Raw genomic sequence first — 19046 nt, forward strand, 5'->3', positions numbered from 1 at the left:
GTGAGGGCTTTGAAGCTACGTGTTTCCCGTGAAACAGTTCTGAGGAAAGTAGGGGAATCTCAGTCTCTGGGGACCTTTGTCACAGCCCCTCAGCTTTGCTACATTGACACTGGGCAAGATGGAACCTCAGAGCTTGGCCAAGCTGGACCCTGGTCAAGACTGACATTAAGGACGCAGGGACCCTGAGACGTGCCTGGAGGCCTGGCAGTGCAGGTATGTCAGGCAGACACCATTAACCGATCATTTAAATACACTGATTGTGTCAGGGAGTGGATGTTGTTGCTGCAGACCAGGAAGTGGGTGGTCTCAGGCTGTAGGCGACATCTGATTTGCTGGGATCTAGCAAATAGTCCAGCTGTCTCAAGCCTCCTCCGTTAGCCAGCCACATACTATAGGCATGGGCCAGATGAATGTGGCCCTGGCCAGTTTTATCTACCTGTGGAGAGGTTTTGAAGCTCTGCAGGTGGGCCCCCATTCATTGCCCTGTTCTCCAAGTTCTCTTTGGCTTCCTCAGATTTGCACCCATTTTCCATAGTGAACTGTGGAGATTCTAATGAAAGCCTGCATTAGCTTCTCTCCTCATTACTCTCCCAAATCTAGCTGAGGAGACGTTCTCTGTACTAAGAGGTCACTAAATGGCTGTGTTGCATTTATTTGTCAGGCAGTTGTGAACTGGGCAATCTTCTCGCCTCAGCCTTCTTGGCTGTCCTCTCACTGAGGAAGCTTGGGCTAGGCCACCAAACTGTGCTGCTTTGGAAACCCAGCTCTGCCGAGGGCAGCAAATAGTGTTGCCTCTCTGGGAGTGCCACGGTCTTCCAGCAAGCTGGGCAGCTTCTTCCCTTGCATAGGATGTGTGTGCTAGCAGAGAAGAGCTGCGGAATGAGTGTTTAGTAAAGATGATTTGTGTGGAGTTGAGACCCCAGGGGAGGGCATGTCAGCCAAGCCTGCAGTATTTTAAACTGTATCACTCAACTGCAAAGATTAATATGTTGCATCATCTCTGCCAGAGCTTTGGTACAGGGGAAATAAGAATGTTAAAGGCCCTACAAATTATAAGCGCCAACTCTGTCTGAACACACAAGGTCACTTCAGTGGTTTCCATCCATCGTGATCCCTTGGAGTCTCTCAAACTGTGTCCTCATCCCCGCCTATCCTGCGGATCCCTAGTGCACTTCTGTGGGGTTCAACAGGCTGCCTCAGGTACAGGGTGTTGTTTTATTCTGTGGGTGAGTGTGCAGAGAAGTAAGTGAGTCCATATTCTGGCAGCCCAGAACACTTCTGTCATGACTGACTACTCTTGGAACTCCTGGCGGGCTAGAAGATGCCCCACCGTACATGACCTGTCCTCCTGCCTCCAGCCTGGGGGAACCACAGAACAAGGGATGTTTTCCTTATGGCTGTTGTGCTGTGGAATTTGCTTCCGTGGTCACCCTTTACTGACATCTGTCCTCTTTGCCATGCAGGAGCTACTGCCTCCTAGAAAGGCAGCCTGGGATGGAAATGCTGGCACATGCATGGTCATATAGCCCTAGCATTAGCATCTCATGTTCTCGTGTCTAATTGCCTTCTAATCTAGACAGATCTGTTTGTGGGCCATGGGATGGCCAGGCACTTATACATTGTGGAAGACAAAGCCCAGAAAGGTACCTGTCCAGGACTAGCCACTTTGATTTTGCTTTGCTTTATATTCAAAGAGGACATACAGTTAGTTGTCTTAATGACAAAACCTATGGGCATAAATAACATTTCTTATTTTATCAAATAGATAACCACAAAGCATACATCCTCCCAGATCCCCCAAGGTTCCATAAAGACTTGTGGCCCTATACTTCTCTTATAATTTAAGGGTCTTGTTACCAGCCTCTTGCATGTGCTTCAGCCTTGGGCATAGTAGAAAAAACATGGATTGTGGCACAGCTCAGAAGAAGCAGTGAACTCGCTGGCTTCCTTGCAGGTGTATATGAGAGAGGTAGAGAGAAAGCCAGCATCTACTGAGGTGTGCAGGAATGTGAAAAGTCCCATTATATATGGGACTTTGGAGGGGACCAGAAGGGTGTACCTCGAAGAAAGTAACCTTTCTGCTAGGAATGATGACCAGGTATGAGCAAGGTGAGCAAGGTTGAAAGGTCCAGCTATGGCTGTCCTGCTCCGCTGTGCCTGTGTTTGGTAGACACTGCCCAGTCTCAAGCTCCCCGAGTGACTGGGGACAGTGTGCCAGTCACCATAGCCCATGGTAGGCTGCTGCATGTGACTTCAGCCTTGGAACAGGCCAGTCCTGCTGCTTCAGCCCCTCTCCTCCCCCTCGTCTCCTCCCCTCCTCTGTCCTCTTCCCTTGGATAAAGAGCTCGCACATGGATGTGTGCCGCACACGCTCTTTCATGCTGTCCTCCCCCGCCCTGCCCCATACCTGCACTCTTTGCCTGTGTTTATGCACCAGGCATCGTCACCAGGGGGTGAGCTGTCCTGAGCACTGTGTTCAGGAGCGTTTGCTCTCCCTTCTGTCCTAAGCACACTACTGCCAGTTTTTGCTGCCTGCCCCAAGCCCCCATCACACACACACACACACACACACACACACACACACACACACACACACACTGCTTGTGTGTCCTGGTTTGGGGCAGGTCTCTACCCAGGCCACTCCCCATTAGCACTGGTGTGTGTTCTTCTGGATAGACAGGCACAGACTACTGGCTCAGGTGTGTCTCAGGAAGCTGCTCTTCCTGGGATCTGGTTTCTCCTCCCATTTTTCAGTTGAAACATTCTGTCCAGTGTCAGAGCACAAATCCCGGCCTTTTGTGCCCTGTTGTTCGCATATGACAAGAGCTAAACACCTTACTAAGGGCACACTGTACTTCCTGCGTGCTGGCCACAGTGTGCCTGCACTGTCCACTGCAGTGCTGTGGCATCAAGTGAGAGCTGAAGGAGATCCTTTTCTTCCCTCAGGTCTTCCAAGGGAATGTGTGATTTGCTTCAGTAGAGCAGTTTTCCCCTGAATTCTGCAAAGTGGATTCTGGGCAGTGGTGTGGATTTGCAGTTCCTTTTTATCCCCCAGAGCACTGGATTAGGAGAAGGAAATGAACAGGCTGCTTGTCACCATCCACCAGGGTCTCTGTGTGCCTCGGGCTGCTGAGAGATGAGCATGGAAAGCGGGCCAGTGGAGGCAAGAAGCCCCTGAGAGGCCAGCCCACCACCCCACCTCTAGGGATGGCTTTTCCTCAGCTATCTAACTCCTGCTCTTTCACTGTAGTTTTCTGCCAGAGTAGACTTCTAAGGCCTAGTCACCATTTCCACCCCACCCCCAGCCTTCCCTAAAGCAGCACATCTCTGAGCTGAACTTGACTCTCAGCAGTGAGGAAGGAAAATGCTCCCCACTGCACATTCCACGCCCCTTTAGACCTTTTTAATTACATCAACCAGAAAGATGTTTCTAGATGGAAGACTCTTCATATTAGCTAGGTTTACAAAGGGGTAAGAATGAGTTGGTAGGAAATCCAGACTCTTGTGTCATGAGGACCCTGAGAATGTTTAGCCTAGAGAAAATAAGACGTAAGGATGAGAAAAAATAGATGATGTGTCTTCAAATATTTGAAAGATGTCAGATAGGTAGTAAAGGTTTTATATGGTCCCAGGGAATTACACACAGTCTTAGAGGGCCTGAGATGTCAGATTATTGAATTCTGATATTATTTGGTGAAATACAGGATGCCACTCAAGGGTTTTGAGCAAAGCATGTGCTTTAGAAGATTATTCTGGTAGCTGTGTGTATGAAGAATCTCTATAGAGGAAAATGGATGGCAGGCAGGCAAGAATTCGGGAGTCTGAACAGGGAGAGTTGTGTTGAATACTGAGGGCAAGAGCTGTGAAGATTAAGTAAAAGAATTGTTAGGGCGAAGGATGCCCTGGCTCATGTGGGGAGAGAAGGAAAGAAGCAACAAGTAATGAGTAAGTATGGGAAGAGGGTGATTAAACTAGAGCAGAGAGCACAGGATGAGAAGCAGCCAAAGAAGAATTGAGCTTAAGTGCACTGAATTTGAGGTATTAGTTGCTCACCCAAGAAGAAGTCTCTGTCTGAGAAAGGCAAGTGTTTATGGGAATATTTGCTCGAGGCCTGAACTTCCAGGGTACATGTTTTGCATGGGGAAATCTGAATCCTGAGTAGGGGAACAGTGATGGCAGGCACAGGCAGAGGCTAGGAAAGAGCAGTGAAGGGGTACACACACACGAAGCCCAGACAGTGTCCTTCTGCTCTCTTTCTAGAGTGTGTGAGTGTGGGGTGTCTTTTCCTAGTGGTATACAGTATGTAGTTCTTATGGTGTATACTGCTTCTGCTCTTCTCTTCAGTAGGTGAACTCCACCTTCATGGTTGTTTTCTTCTTTTATTTTGCTTCTAGAGCAAATGACATTCTCAAAAATAAATGTTGGCAAACTTTTCTGTAAAGGGCCAGACAGTAAATTATTTAGGCTACTTGGGGCTTGTGGTCTCTGCCATACTGTTCAGCTATCTTTGTACCATAAAAATAGCTATAGGTGAATATGGCCATTTTCCGGCAAAGTTTCACTATGGACACTGAAATCTGAATCTCATGCTTCTCAAATACCCCAAAATGTATTCTTCTGATTTGTTTTTTTCTCTGGCCACCGAAAGTGTAAAACCTTGTGTTAATTTGTGAGCTATACAAAATGTTGCACTTATCAGGTTCTAGGCTGGTCAGGGATACATATAGTAAGACTGTATCTGGGGGAAAAAAAAAAAAAACAGAACAGATGGTGGGCAAGCTTTGTTCTTAGAACATTGTCTGTTGAGTCCTGCTTCAGAGTGTGATAAACCTCCCCCCCGCAAAAAAAAAAAAAAAAAAAAAAAAAACGTGGGGGGGGAGGAGGAGGGTTCCCAGACACAAAGCCTATAATCCCAGCACTTAGGAGGTAGAGCCAGGGAGCTTATGAATTCCAGGCCAGCCTGGGCTACATAAAGACCCACTCAAGAGAAAAATCAAAACAGAAGATGGACGGGAAGAGAATGTCATTCTTTACCCACACTCCCAAATTCAAGCTGCTTCGCTTACCAGGAAGTGTGTGTGTGTGTGTCTGAGAGGAACCTATGCTCTTTGAGAGCACTGTTTCCTCAGATGCCTTTGCTTTGCCACTTCCTGGCTGGTGACACTTCATTTTCTTCTTTTCCTTGTTTCTTTAAAGTTAGTAGGGAAGGACTCTCAGCTCTCACATTTCTTTTTTTAATCCATGCTCGCTATTCATGGGCCTTAGTATTTCTGACACTAGCTGTTTTTCTTCTTCCTCGATTTTGCAAGCTGAGTGTGCTAAATTCTAGATATTTGGAATTCACTTTCCTCTTCAGGAGGAGGAGCCCAAAGCAATTTACTTTGAGTGAAAGCTCAAGAAAGGCAGTAGTTTGGAAGTACACTGAACACATCTCAAAACCATTTTGTTCAAATAACACAACACAGCTTGGTTTAGAAAAAGTCACTCTAAATTTATGCAAGTAAGTAGCTTTTACATTTGGCTGCCAGGTGTGTGCCAGAATACCTTCTGGAAGCGTGTACTTGCAAGATCCACATGGGTATTTCCTGTGGCTTTTTCCCTACAGTGAAGCCAATCGCTTTTGGAGTCTGGATGGTAGATTCAGATTTTTCTCTTTATTCATTAGCATAGAATAAAAGAAACCAAGACAGGAAACCCTTTAGCACCAGAAATGAAAAAGAGGAAAAATAAATCTAAGTTCTGTTTGATTCCAAGATAAAGTTCTACATTTAAAATAAGTCAGTAGAAGCAAAGTTGAGGTTCTCACAGAAGCTGGCTCCCCCTTCTTGCTGAGGCGCAGGGTGTTTGTTGTGGCGAGAGGCTGTCTCCACAGCCTGTTACGTAAAAGCCGGCACCTTGTAGGAGGCCTACTGTCACTGGAAAGGCTCAGAGTTCTTCATTTTCTGCCTGCTGGTCAAGCATGGGCTATTGTTTGATGTGATGATGAGGGGGAGACTCCAGGAAGGACGTGCTGGTGGGTACCAGGTCATCCCATGCCCGGTTGTTCTAGTCTACCACAAACTTGACGGGAACCCACTGCAGCTGCTGCTCATAGCAGCTCCCCACAGCAGCATGGGGAGCCTGCCACAGCTAGCCCCTTCCTCAAACACCTCAGAGATTGTCTGCCACTAATTTTTTTTAATAGCTACGCTCTTAGGGTACCACAGGAAGGGAAAGGGCTCATTAATCAGGGAGAATTTTTTCCTCTTTAAAACTCACTGTTTTTTTGATCTTGCTGTGCATTTGGTAGAATTATAAAAGGTTGATCCGAAAAGGTTGATCTGGTGCAGGCTTGATTATTATCTACTATGCCAACTCCATCTGAAAAGCTCTTCTCCCTTTGGGGATTGATTGTTCAGTGTCTGGTGCTGGTTGTAAATCAGGTTTGGAGGGGCGGGTTCTGCATGCTGCCCAGCTAAACTGAGGATGGGAGATCCAGTGCCGCGCCGCTACTCCAGCCCTTCCTGGCCTCTTCCACTTCCATAACCAGTGATTTGTATTTAGCACATGCTCACCTTGAAGTCCTGGAAAGAAGTGTCGCTGGAATTTCTCTTTAATTCTACAAGTATTAACTCTGATGCACACAAACTCAGGAATCGGGATTTCTGTAACAGGGTTGTTACATTATTTCTCCTAGATTCTTTCCTCCTGGCAATCCTGTTCAAAGCAATTACTGAGCTGCTGCCATGTGCCATGCACTGGGCGGAAGGACAGCTCGCTCTCCTCAGTGACGACAGAATGGGGATATAGTAAGAGACTAACGGCATCTATTCCGACCTTTACCAGAGAAGTGTAAAGTATGTTGAACAGCCCTGCCCTGCAGCACCCACCTCAGCTACCTTCCTCCTTACCCCTCTTACTTCAGAGCTGGCTGGCTGCAGTTCGCTCTGCAGCGTGGAGCCTCAGCCTTATTGTCCCGGCACCCAATTAACTCAGGCCCCCGGTCTTTCAGCAGATGCATCAAACATCACAAAACCAGCACAACCTAATAAAATCTGTCCTTAAAAACTCTAAGCTAAGAGCATTCATTTTTAGCTCTTGCCCATTTCTGGCTCCCTTGACTACAATTACCTGAGATGTTTGATCCCTTTAATTAGGATCCCTTCACTCTTCTTTTATCCCTTTATTCTGATCATTGAGAAAGCTTTAGCAGTGGCATGTTCCAAAGTTGGCCCACAAGATTCGAGCTTCCCCTGAGGAAACAAGGCAGAGCTTTAGAGAACAAGGGAGAGAATAAAGAATTTGAGACAATGTAAAATCCTTATTTTATTAACGAACTTTTTAATATAAAGTGAGGCCTGAAACCACACAGAACTAGCTCTTAGGGCCAGTGGCTCCCCCGACTTACCTTTCCTCCTGGACTACCTAAGGAACGGTTTCTCGATTCCTGGGCTGTCGGCAGCGGTGTTGCCACGTAAGGCCTCTGGATCGCTCTCACACCTATGAGCAGAGCTGGAGAGGGAGCCTTGGTACGTGCGGCGTTAACAGCGCTGAGAACCAACGGCTTGAACTGATTCGATTTTTAAGTGACAAGTGCATCTCTTAAGACTGAGCAGGTGCCCTGCCCCCCCTCTCTGTGAAGGGTTGAGGGACTCCGTCTAAGCGTCCTGCCACCTTTCCCCACACCCAGGTCTGGATGCATAATTGACGCGCCGTGCTCTCTGTGTATAGTGGGGCTTTTTCACTCTTGCTTGTTGGCAGGGAGAAAGCTAGCAAGGAAGGTACAGAAATGGAACTAATTGAATCTGGGGGTAAAAACTGCAGAGAGCCCGTGGATTATAAATTGAGTAGCTGCAGCAGCAGGAACTCAGGCAAAGGTACTGGAGTGCAATCAGTGTGACAGGAAGCTTATTTTGGTGTTCTCTCTTGCCTTGCCTTGTCCTTGATGATTCCTCCAGGGGGCTGTGCACATAAAAGGAGGGAGAGGATCCACACTTTCCCACTGGAAAACTCAAAAGCTGCCCTGCCTATGGGACTAGAAACCGGAGAGGAGGGTGACCCCACAGTCCGCTCTTCCTGTCCTAGTATCTGTCCCAAACCTGCTGTAACTACTTACTAGGCATGTTGCCAGCAGATAAAGCCTTTTCTGTTGTTGTTGTTGTTTTGTTGTTGTAAAAATCACACTAGAACTGCTGTTCTGTCTCCTCTGTGACTAGATCAACAAAAAGTGTATGTCAGTTTCACAGACCAGTAGTACTTAAATCAGAAGTACTTGAGTTGAGTTATTCTTAAGATCTGTTCCTACAATGTAGGCAATGAAGGCACAGTTGCCTGGTGTGCATGTCTTGGGTTGTCAGCAGAGGGGGTGGCTGAGCACCTTTCAGCTACGGGCTCCAATGACAATGCTCTCATTGCTGTCGGGAAACTTATTTATAGCCCAGTAGTTATCTCCACGCTGTTTTCCGATACTTTGTCCAGATTCTCCTTCCTAATAATTATAGCCCTGCTCTCCGCTAAGCGTCCCTCCTTTCTGTGTTTACACCTTTCAAATATTTGCAGATTGTTATCCTGTCACCCTCTTAGTCACCGCCTAGCTGAGCTGTACAGATTTAGCACCTTTTATCTTCCCTCCAAAGGCAGGCCTTCCCGCCCTGAGTCATTTTCTCCGGCTCTCTTTAAGGGTGCTCCAGTTTTCTGTGTTTCCATGTGGCCACAGTGGCTTCCAGTGCTGATCATACATGGGGAGCATTTTCTGTCCCATTGTGTTGGAGACTGAACACCTCAACTGTGCCCTGATGTCTCAGACACTGCCACTCACACTTGATTACTTTATCTCTGACCTTGAACTGTGTTCCCAATGTGACACCGCAGAGCCCAGTGACGTACATAGGTGTGGCTGTGCCATGTGTCTCATCTTGAGCTGTTATGTAACCATGGGAGAGTGTCAACTTTTCTGGTGTTTCCATGAAACACCTACCTCTGTCTTCCAAATGGGTCACCGCTCACCTAAGCCTTCGTCCTTCCATTCGCTAATGCTGTCTATTCCATTACAGACAGCTGTGTGGAAAGGGGGCGGCTCTATGTGGAAAGACTGTGCTCAGGAAGCAGTCGCCAGTTGGAAAGTTTCCCCTGGTACTATCGAAGATGTATTAGCGTCAGTGTTTTTACTCCTGTTCACTCAACACTTCCGAGAATTTACTTTGTTGCTTGACAGTCTACTGGGTGTCTGGTGTAGAAAAAAAATATCTAAGTATGACAGTTTCTGCCCTGAAAAGCAAGTCCTATGTTAGTTTCAGAGTCATCCCCCCCCCCTTGGAAATACTAGGTTCCCATAACTCATGGTGACAGTGAAAGCAGAGGGTGGTTTAGAGGCACGTCAGTGAGAGCCATTTTAAGGATTCTAAGCAGGGTCACATCTCGCAGATCCTAGGACCTGGAAGATAAGTGTGAGGAAACCTCAGGTACATCTCTGTTTATTGCTTCCTTCCTGTGGTTCCTCAGTAGGCTTGTGTTTTACATGTGGTACATGCAGATCCAGTTCCAGAAAGGATCAGACTGGCATGGCCACAGCTGTCCATCCCTCTTCGCTACCCCACTTCTGCTCTTCCTTTCCATTCCCAGCTGTAGAAGGGTGAGTGGGAGAGCATCGCTGCTTGGGCCTGGTACGCCCCACCATTGGCTCAGCCACAGCATTCGGCCTGTTACAGTCTCGCAGATGAGCGTGCATTTGTCTGCCTACTATATTCCAGTTGTCTCTCAGGTATTAACAGTCGACAAGTTCTAGGAAGCCCATTCAGCATGAAGACTTTCTCATACTGATAACCCTACCTTCCCAAGTGGTGCCTGGCCAGGGCTAGGTGGCATTAGTGAAACAGAAGGAAGAAGGCTTGAGAAAACGTTGAGATTTTTTTAGTGTTTCAAGCACACAGAGGAGGTTCTGCTGCGTGCCTCTGCTCTCTTCCTCTGATGGCAGGGGCAGCAATGAGAGCACAGTGGACAAGCAATCAGCACCACTGACTAATCTTTCAGATTGGTTTTTGTTTCCACTAGCTCTCTTTCCTTCTGATAATGCCTGCCTTGTTTGCTGAACTAATGGACATTGGGAAGCTGTCACTTCTAGGCAGAGCAAATTGGCCATGTTTCCCCTTAGTCCCACTGTGCAATGCAGGAAAGAGCAGACACACTCTGAGTCCTGAAGCTTAATTACTGCAAAATTCAGCATACGTTCTGAAATATTCACAGTGATGCGTAACCTTTATTTGACCATCAATAGAATCTCTTATATGGCCATTATCTTGTCATTAGCAAGAATTTGTTCTTCTTGCTCCAAAGCTGACTGACCAAAGTGTTTTTTGTAATTGAGCCAGTTAGTCAGTGTCTGTAACTATGTAATTTTTTAATAGATTGCTCCACAACCAGCCTTTTAAACTTCAAAGAAAGCACTCCACACTCCTAGACTCAAGCCTTGGGTTCTGAAAAGGACATACCAAATTGTAGGATTGATGGCCATGCTAGACCTCGTAGACCCTTCCTGTCAGGGACAGAGACTGTGAGCCCAGTGACAGTAGTTCTTAGTGGCAGAGCAGAAGCCAGCGTTACAATGTCCTGACTTCACTTCTCCTCCTGACCCTACATCCATCAAGCACGTGTTCTGTTATGTTGTGAAAGCATAAGTTGTTTTCTTCAACCATTTATATACTTGAAAGCCCAAGAAAACCAGGAAAAACAATTATTTTTTACCTTTAGGCAGATAGGCCTTAAGGTTCTTATGAGCTGGAGGGAAAGTGCATGGCTCACCAGCTTCTCCCAGATCTGAGATAGGAGATAACACAAGTCTCATGTCATCGCCCCAGCACGTCAGGAAACATTGATCAGCCAGGCTCTTACTCTGTGCCTGTGTCTTTGGAGGCACAGCTGAGTCCATACATCCTTATCAGCCTGCAGTCCCACTTCAGCTTGTTATCAGAAAAGGCAGCATTAAATGGCGATACGCAGTATCCAGAACTTCAGACACTGGCCAGAATGTCTAGGGCTCTCTCCCTATCTCCAATCTTAGGCCCTCCACAGCTTGGAACTCTGTTTCTCCTGGTCACCAGGCACAGCCCAGCTGCTGCAGCCTTATTGAAACACAACCTTTCTTCCTGTCTATTTTCTTTCTCCTTTTCATTGGTGAGAAAGTGGCACAGCTGGGGTAGTAGCCCAGCAAGGAGCTGTGCACTGTGGGCTGTTGTCCTCTGTGGACCTGGACAGAAGGAGCTACAGAGCACTTCCTTTCTGACTCCTACCGGTGAAAATCAGGACCCTGTCCTGTTCATCACGAGATGAACATCCCTTGTTTCTTGATCCCTTTGGACACAGAAAGCAAGTCTGGAGTCTCATAAACCCCTGGGTTTGGGTGCTCCAGGACCATGAGAGTCTGCCCACCTTCCACGCCTGACTCTCACTTCCAGTTTTTGTTGGGCTGTGTAGGGCCACCCACTCAAGTCTTGGATCCAGTGCCAAAGCCAACTACAGTACAATACACTATCATTTGGTGCATCTAGTCAAGTTTAAGCAGTGTGGCGATTTAGTTATATGTAAGGATATAAGCCTATATGCAGATACATGTATGGGGCTGCTGAGATGGCCCAGTGGCTGACGGTACCTGCCACCAAGCTGATTCCTTTAGGTTGACCTCTGACCTCCACATTGATTTATCTGTGTACACGTGTGTCACATGTGCACACACTCATACACCATAGCATGAGTGTAGCGTCGAAGGACAGTGTATGCACACATCTCTGCTGTGCTGTGTAGGCCACGGAGGTTGAGTGCCGGGTATCAGCTTGGCAGCAAGTGTCTTTTCTTTCCTCTGAACCATCCTACACTGGCCTTGTCTGCAGGTGTCACTGCTGCAAGACTGTTGACGCTCTCCTCCCCTGCCTGCCTACAAATCTCCTCCAGTCGCAGGTTCTGCTCCTCCTATCTGCTTCTTGTTTGGCAGTCCACCTAGGGCTCGCTTGTCCCTTGGCAAGGGACATGAGTTCAAGACAGATCTCTTTCTTCCTGGCCCATGTCTTGTAGGCACTGGTGTGGATGTTTTTTGTTTCATTAAAAGTGGTAGTAAAACACCCAGATCAGGCCTTTCCCTCTAGATACGCTCAAGCCTGGCTGCTGGAGCTGGAGAAGAGCTTTCTCTTTTGTCCACAGAGAACGAGTGGACTTGTCTCAGGGTCCAAGGAAGCCTTTCCCGATGCAGGTCTGCTGGGTCCACTAAGCTGCCATGCTTCCGCAGCTTTACCATCTGCTGAGATCCCATAGGGTGTTCCTGAGGTCCTGGCGGCTTGACCTCTCTCTTGCTATTTCAGAATACCAAAAAGTGATGTGGGCCAAAGCTGGCACTTCACTGTTGAGACTCTGAGACCTAGGGTACCCTTCTAGAAAAACATTCCTTCACACCCTCAATGTTTTTTACCTCTGGTACAAGTTCTGGTCACTGGTGCTTAGCAGACCGCCCAACAGCACCCCAGTTCTGCTGTGAGGCTCGGGAACAGACCAAACACTTGTTTTTGCTTTATTCTTGTCTCTGCAGCAATGCTTTATCTATGGGTATGTGGCAAAATAGTTCAACAGAATCGTTCATTTTTCTCCCTGGCAATTCTTCTCTTGCTTAGTTTGCAGATCTGAAATGAAAAGTGTTTTTGGCTATTGATGTTGTGTAAAACACAGGCTATCTTTCATTGCATTTTGCTCTAGCCACGGCTCTCTCTTCAGGGTTAATCTCAGGTTCTTGGCCCCAGGAGTTCTTGCTGTCTTTTAGAAAATGGAGTTCTCCACCTCTGGTAGTCACTGAAGAGCAGGGAAAGCAGCCCTGTTGGTCTTCCAGCCATAAGACTTGCAAAGAGCCTTCAGCTGGCTGATGTGTGCGAGGGTGAGAGGGTGTTGGTTGCCTCTAGCCAAAGCTGCCTGTTTGTTCCTGTGCCCCCCCCCCCACACCAGCTAGAACTTCATCTTGCATAATCTGTTCCGCTGCTGGCCTAGCAGCTCAGAGAGAAAGCTGTGTTCTATGTCTGCTGAGAACCAGACGTGGAGCCTTTTCCTTTTCTTCTGGGTCTACACTAGAAATGTGAACAGCCACACATGGCTCATCACATGTGGACCTCTATTTCCCAGAGTGTTACAGAACCAACAGCCAGCAGAGGTCAGAAACTGAGACACGGATTTTCACCACTTTTCTGTTCTGGAATTGCCATAGCTTTATTTTCCTGTCTGTCTCTAGCCTGGCTCAAGTTTTTCCTTCATTATTATAGTTGCAATCTGAATCACTTTGAAATATTTATGTCTTACCCAGACATCAAAATGCAGCCTGCTTTATGGCCTATCACATATGACCACTATTAGTAATAAATACATCTTCAGAATGAGTGATTGAATCGAAGACAGAAAAGGCAGTCTAGGTTGTTCAGTGGTTGTATATTTTGTACAAAGTACCATCACTGGAAATAAACAAGTATGCAGGAGAGGTTTCTGGGCTCATGAATCTTACATGCTTGCTATGGGGGTCAAGAAAATCTTGAGATTTTAAACATGAGAGTTGGTAAGACTGGTAATGATAGTAATGGAGATGATGGTGATCGCTGAAGTAACCAGCATTGTTCTAAGATCTTACTCCATAATCTCTCCTGAGCTAACATAGCACCTTTAAACAGAGAAGATGTGTTATGTCTCGTCTACAAACAAGGAGTTGAGCCTTTGTTCATTTACTTAGGGCCATGAAGATCACAAATGCTAGACTAGGCTGCGAAGCCATTGTCTCTGGCTCCAGACAACTCCTGTTTCATCAGTATTCTGTTTTCTTCTGCCACTGATGGTCCTAGTGTACAAAGCACAGCCTGAGGACAGAGGGGATGTTTATTGGAAAAGGAAAGTGACACTGAATTAACACTTTGGGTTCTGGCATAAAGTCAAATAATAAGGAGAAAATGTCGGGAAGCCAGCTGCGGTTGTTCTCTGGTGGCACGTGGCTGGGCTGCCAGTGTTCTTTAGGTGAGGAAAGCTAGTTACTTAAGCAGTGGCTAAAGCTGTTAGGCTGAGGGTCTGGAAGGGCCAAGGGGAGCATCAGGAAGATCCCACCAGGTTGAGAGTGTTGGGGTGGGAAGTGTCTCTGCACACTTTCTCACACACTTTCCTTTTCTCCTGCTACAGGCATTGAATGTCCCAGGGGAGCCCGAAACCTCCCAGGCTTGGTGCAGGAGGGAGAGCCGTTCAGCGAGGAAGCCACTCTTTTCACCAAGGAACTAGTGCTGCAGCGAGAGGTAGGGCGGCTTCTGGCAGCTTCCTGTGTGGGAGGGGCACACAGTCCTGCTCCCAGGCCTCAGTTTCCTGCCATGTCAGAGATGAGTCTGTTGCCACTTCCTTTGCTCAGCCTTGCCGACCATGAGCCATTCCTTTGTCTGCCCACGTCTTGTTTCCTTGGCCACCCCCAAATTGTTCCTCCTCACTGGTTACCTGGCACATGAGGCCAGCCCGACTGGGATCCTGATGCAGACAGCTTAAGCTTTGCAGGCCTCCTCCTTGGCGAATTAGCCTGAGCCGCCTGCCTCCAGCTGGATTTAGAAGCTTGACTAACCCTGTCAGGGGCCAATTTTCTTTGAACATTTATTTGTATCTTTGAGTAATTGCATTTTCTGTAGCGGGTTTTCTGACTTAATTTAATTGTACTTCTGTATCTGCCTGTTGGGCTGAGTCTTGCAGGCAGGAGTTAGGCTCTCTGCTGCCATGGTGCCCTTTTACCTGCTACTTTTACTCCATTCTTCCTTGGCAGACAGGCGTGTGCAACCATTCACGCTGCTGAGTGAGCACAAGGAGGGAACAGTGGGAAACGTGTCTCCTCACAGATAGGAGTGGGGTCTGTGTACCCCTCCTCCTTAGTCAGAGTCCCAGGGCTCTGCAGGGACAGTGCGCAGTTTGGGGATTATGTTTTTCTCTCGGCTTTCCCGTGGCTCTCCAGATCCCTAAGAGCACATGTGTGGGCTTCAAGATAGTAAGTGCTGGACAACCCTGGGCAGCAACTTCAGCATCTCACTTCCTTTGACCCATCAGCCGTTACATCGACATTGGGGGCTGTGGAAGTTCAGGTCAGCTCTAATGCTGGGCTACCCAGGCTCTGAGAGGTCCACCATTTTTTTTTTTTTTTTTAAACTCAGCACTACTGTTCCTGTCCATAGCCACCACTTGGGGATTTCCCTAACACTTGTCTTCTTGTTTTAGTAAAAGAAATTAATTTGGCCCAAGAATCCTGACTCCTCTATTCAAGAGGTATTGTTCCACCTCCCAAACATCAGCTGCTGCTGCTGCTGCCTGGGTCATGCTGCCTCTGGCCATCCAGTGGCCGGGCTGGGCTACGCTTAACAGCTCATCAGCCTTGCGTTGCTATCCATTCTCTCTGTTATGATGCCCTTCTCCTTGAAAAGTGGAAGTCCTTGATAGTGACCCCTGTACAGACATGTCACCCCACAGTCCGCTTGACTTTTTATCACTTAAGGAGAGCAGTGCCCACCCCCGCCCTCCACTGTTTGAAGATAAGGTAGAAGGGCACATGTTGTGGGCTTTCCTTCTGACCCTGTGGACCTCTCAGTGCTGCGCTAAACAGGAACTGGGAGAGCAAGTGAGTGCGTGGCAGTTTGTGACCTGCAGGCGCCACAGAGGAAGTAGCAGGAGATGCTTTCCCTCCTCTTTCCTTTGCTTGTTTGTTTGTTTGTTTGTTTGTTTGGAGACAGGGTCTCACTGTGTAGCCCTGGCTGTCCTGGAACTCACTATGTCAACCAGGCTGGCCTCAAAAGAGATCTGCCTGCCTCTGCCTCCCAAGTGCTGGGATTAAAGGTGTATACTGCTAGTCTGGAATAACAGCAGATTCTTGCTGGCTTCTTGTGCTCACATGGGGAGGAAACACTGAGATACTTGTGAGAAGCTGAACTGTCCACATCACATCTCACCTGGATCTTCTTCCTTAAATCAGTGTCTCTCAGTTTTCCCAATGCTTCGACCCTTTAATACACTTCCTCATGTTGTGGTGACCCCAACCATAAAATTATTTTTGTTGCTACGTCATAACTATAACTTTGCTACTGTTAAGAATCACAATGTAAATATCTGTGTTTTCTGATGGTGACCCCTTCCCCATGAAAGGGTCTTTCAACCCTCAAAGGAACCCTCAAACCCACAGGATGAGAACCCCTGTCCTAAAGTGACACTTTCTTTTCACCTCGTTTGCCCTGCTACTTTTCTTCCTGGCCATTGGTCCCCGGATGACGGCTAAAAGTAATGGCCAACAGCTCTCACTGCCTCCTGGTCATTGTGGTTGTACCATTCTCTGTGTATTTTTAATACTTACCGGTGGGGAAAGGTGGCGTTTTTCTCCACTTTCACTGATGCCTCTGCCATATGAGTTTGCAGAACCTTAGTCTAATCCAGAGTTGATATTTGTCTTTCTTGATTGTAGTGGCCCAGTCTCTCATAGCCCTTTGTTTAGGGTCTGTCTATAATGAACATTCAGCATGGTCTTAGCAGCTGATATGATTACTTGGTCAAACTGTTTTGAAAGGTCATTATCCAGAGGAAATGGGAGTATGGCCTAAACTTCAAATAACTTAGGATGTTGACTAAAGGAGCCAGCTGTAGCCGACTCTCCTGGGCATTTCCCTTTATAGAATAGATGAAAACTGTTCTCTAAATGGTAAGAGTCAAGGAAGGTCTTCATTTATCAAGGGTATTTATTTACTATTCCCTGCGTAGTAACTTCACCTACTCCATAAGATACCTCAGAGAACAGAGTTCTTGCCTTCCCACTCCTCCACAGACATAAAGGAGGGAAATCCCGTGTTCTGGTGCCCATCCTGTTGAAAAAGAAATGGGACTGCCTGGGAGCCAGCGGGAAGGCTCCTTGGGCCACGTGGACCTGCGCCTTGTAGGCTCCAGGAGCCGGGCTGCCACTTAGCTGAGCTCCAGTTTTGGGCTCGTGCCTCTTCTTTGATATTCTAACATAGCTGAGTATTTTGAAGATCTGACTGTCCTTGGCTCTGCCCCATCTTTCCTTTTAAGTTTTCAAACCTTTGTTCACGCTATCTCATTTGGGCCCACGATTTCTCTGCCTTGGCCTGCTTTCCCCTAGATGCTATAAATCTGTATTATTAAGGGGAAAAAAAACTCAGGTCACATTTCAGAGTTTTTACTGGATTCCCCATAGGAGGAAGCACACAGCATGACCAGAGAACGATCTAGAATGAGAGAAAAAGTATCATGGCCACTGTCACCAGGCAGTCAAGGAAAGGCTGGGAAGCTGGCTTTCAGGATGCTGACACTGAAATAGTGCCCTCTTTGCTCAGTCTATTTTCCTGGCCTTGGATGAGCAGGTCACAGATACTCGCCTGCCTCCCCTCTGCTTTGAGTGAATAGAAAACTGCTTGCCTTTCCATCTCACTCCCTGTGTGGAACCCATGTGGAGCAGACAAGGCTTTTCTCTATGTCTCAGATGCTCTTCATATCCTGAGACCTGACTGCCATGCTCTCCTTATGAGCACAGCACTGCTGACTCCATTCGCAGCCACCATTCAGTCCCATGTTCTTAGGTGTGTCTCCTGCCCCTTTTACCACTTATTTTTTTCTGTCTTCTGCCTGGTGCTTCACCAGCTGATGATTCCTTTGGCTTGGTTCTCTTGAAGCTAGAAATTCTGGTCCTGGGAAGTGGTCTAGAAAGCAGGTAGAGCTGCCAACCCCAAGGCAGGTTATCACCTGGTTCCCAGAGCTACAGCTCAGAGCAGCCCAGGGCCTTCCTGGGCATTTAAATTTAGTCAAGGGAAATCCAAAGCCCTCCACATCTCCTCCCAGCCTCACCAAAATGGGCAAATCTGGCCCTCTGCCAGCTTTGTACAAATAAAGTTTTGTTGAAATATATACATGGTGATTCTTTTTGGTTTGTCTATGACTGCTTTTACACCATAAGTCAGTGTAATGGAGTGGAATAATGATGTCAGAAGTCATATGGGCTGCAGACAAGTTTGCTTACAGTCTGTAATACAGACTGTGCTAAATTGGGTTAAATAGCTCATGGTAGCCATGTGGGGTTTCAAGAAGTCTTTGACCTTGAGGCGCTGGGCTGTTTGTGAGCCACACAACATAAAATTGTTGTTTTATGTGAGTGTAACTGCTGGGTCCCATTGGCTAGCATGTGCTTCGTGACATATTTCATCCTCTTTCTCCCGCCCCCACCATATAGCTGCCTTTTTAAAGCAACTCCCTGCAGCACTGCCAAGGACAGGAAGATCTGGTGCAATTTCCCAGACAGGGAATTGGACTTGTTGCTAGCATCTTCCCAGAAGTAGTGATGAGAGACAGCATTAGCTAATGGGTGGATAACCGGCTTAAAAGTGCAAACTCCTAGGACTTCACACTCCAGTTATCATGTGGTCCTGAGAATATGATTTTCTTGCTGCCTTGCCTTGGTATTTCTGTCTAAAAGATTGATCTAGCAATCCAACCGTCCAAGAGCCCTTTGAAGCATTTGTCATGAATACAGGTCATTCGTGCTCCTTTGACATTGTCTCCCAGAAGGCCAGCCAGCATATACTCACCGACCCGTCACTACATGACAGCATGCCAGCTGTTGTCCTGTTGGAGAAACCTGAACTTTAAAAGAAGGAGATGTAAGATATTAATAAAAACTCATTGTCGCATCTTTGCTTGAGACAGGTCCTTGTGCCCAGTCCGATTTGGAGCTCATGATCCTCCTACCTTTACAATTTAACTCCCTCCTAGTTCCAGGCTGTACTAGATACGGCTTTGGAGGAAGAGTCTACAGGGGCTCACAGTGTATTTTGAGGACCCCTTCATCGTCTCTAAGACCTCAAAATGGTTCCCTTGATGATGCCTGGGTAATGACACCCTCATGCTGGACAGCTCCAGTTGAACACTCAGGCTATGGCCCTGACCTATTTACCCTCTTCCTGCTGGCATCAGAAGGGAAAATTTCCCCCTAGGGAACTCACTCTGCAGCTTTAGTAACCCTGGCACAGCCCTAGTTTTCTGCTGGC

The 19046-nt window shown here is 47.3% G+C and overlaps 1 protein-coding gene across 1 annotated transcript in view; it reads left to right on the top strand.

Annotated features, from left to right (window-relative positions):
• The window catches only part of Snd1 (staphylococcal nuclease and tudor domain containing 1), a 397879-nt gene that overhangs the window by 292453 nt on the left and 86380 nt on the right, over nucleotides 1–19046 (top strand). The window contains exon 16 of the mRNA XM_055608222.1: nucleotides 14164–14273. Coding sequence (XP_055464197.1) covers nucleotides 14164–14273 — 110 coding nt within the window. The remainder of the gene's footprint in view (nucleotides 1–14163; nucleotides 14274–19046) is intronic.

This window comes from Psammomys obesus, unplaced genomic scaffold (assembly GCF_907164565.1).
Source record: "Psammomys obesus unplaced genomic scaffold, mPsaObe1.curated_primary_1811, whole genome shotgun sequence".
Classification (NCBI taxonomy): Eukaryota; Metazoa; Chordata; class Mammalia; order Rodentia; family Muridae; genus Psammomys; species Psammomys obesus.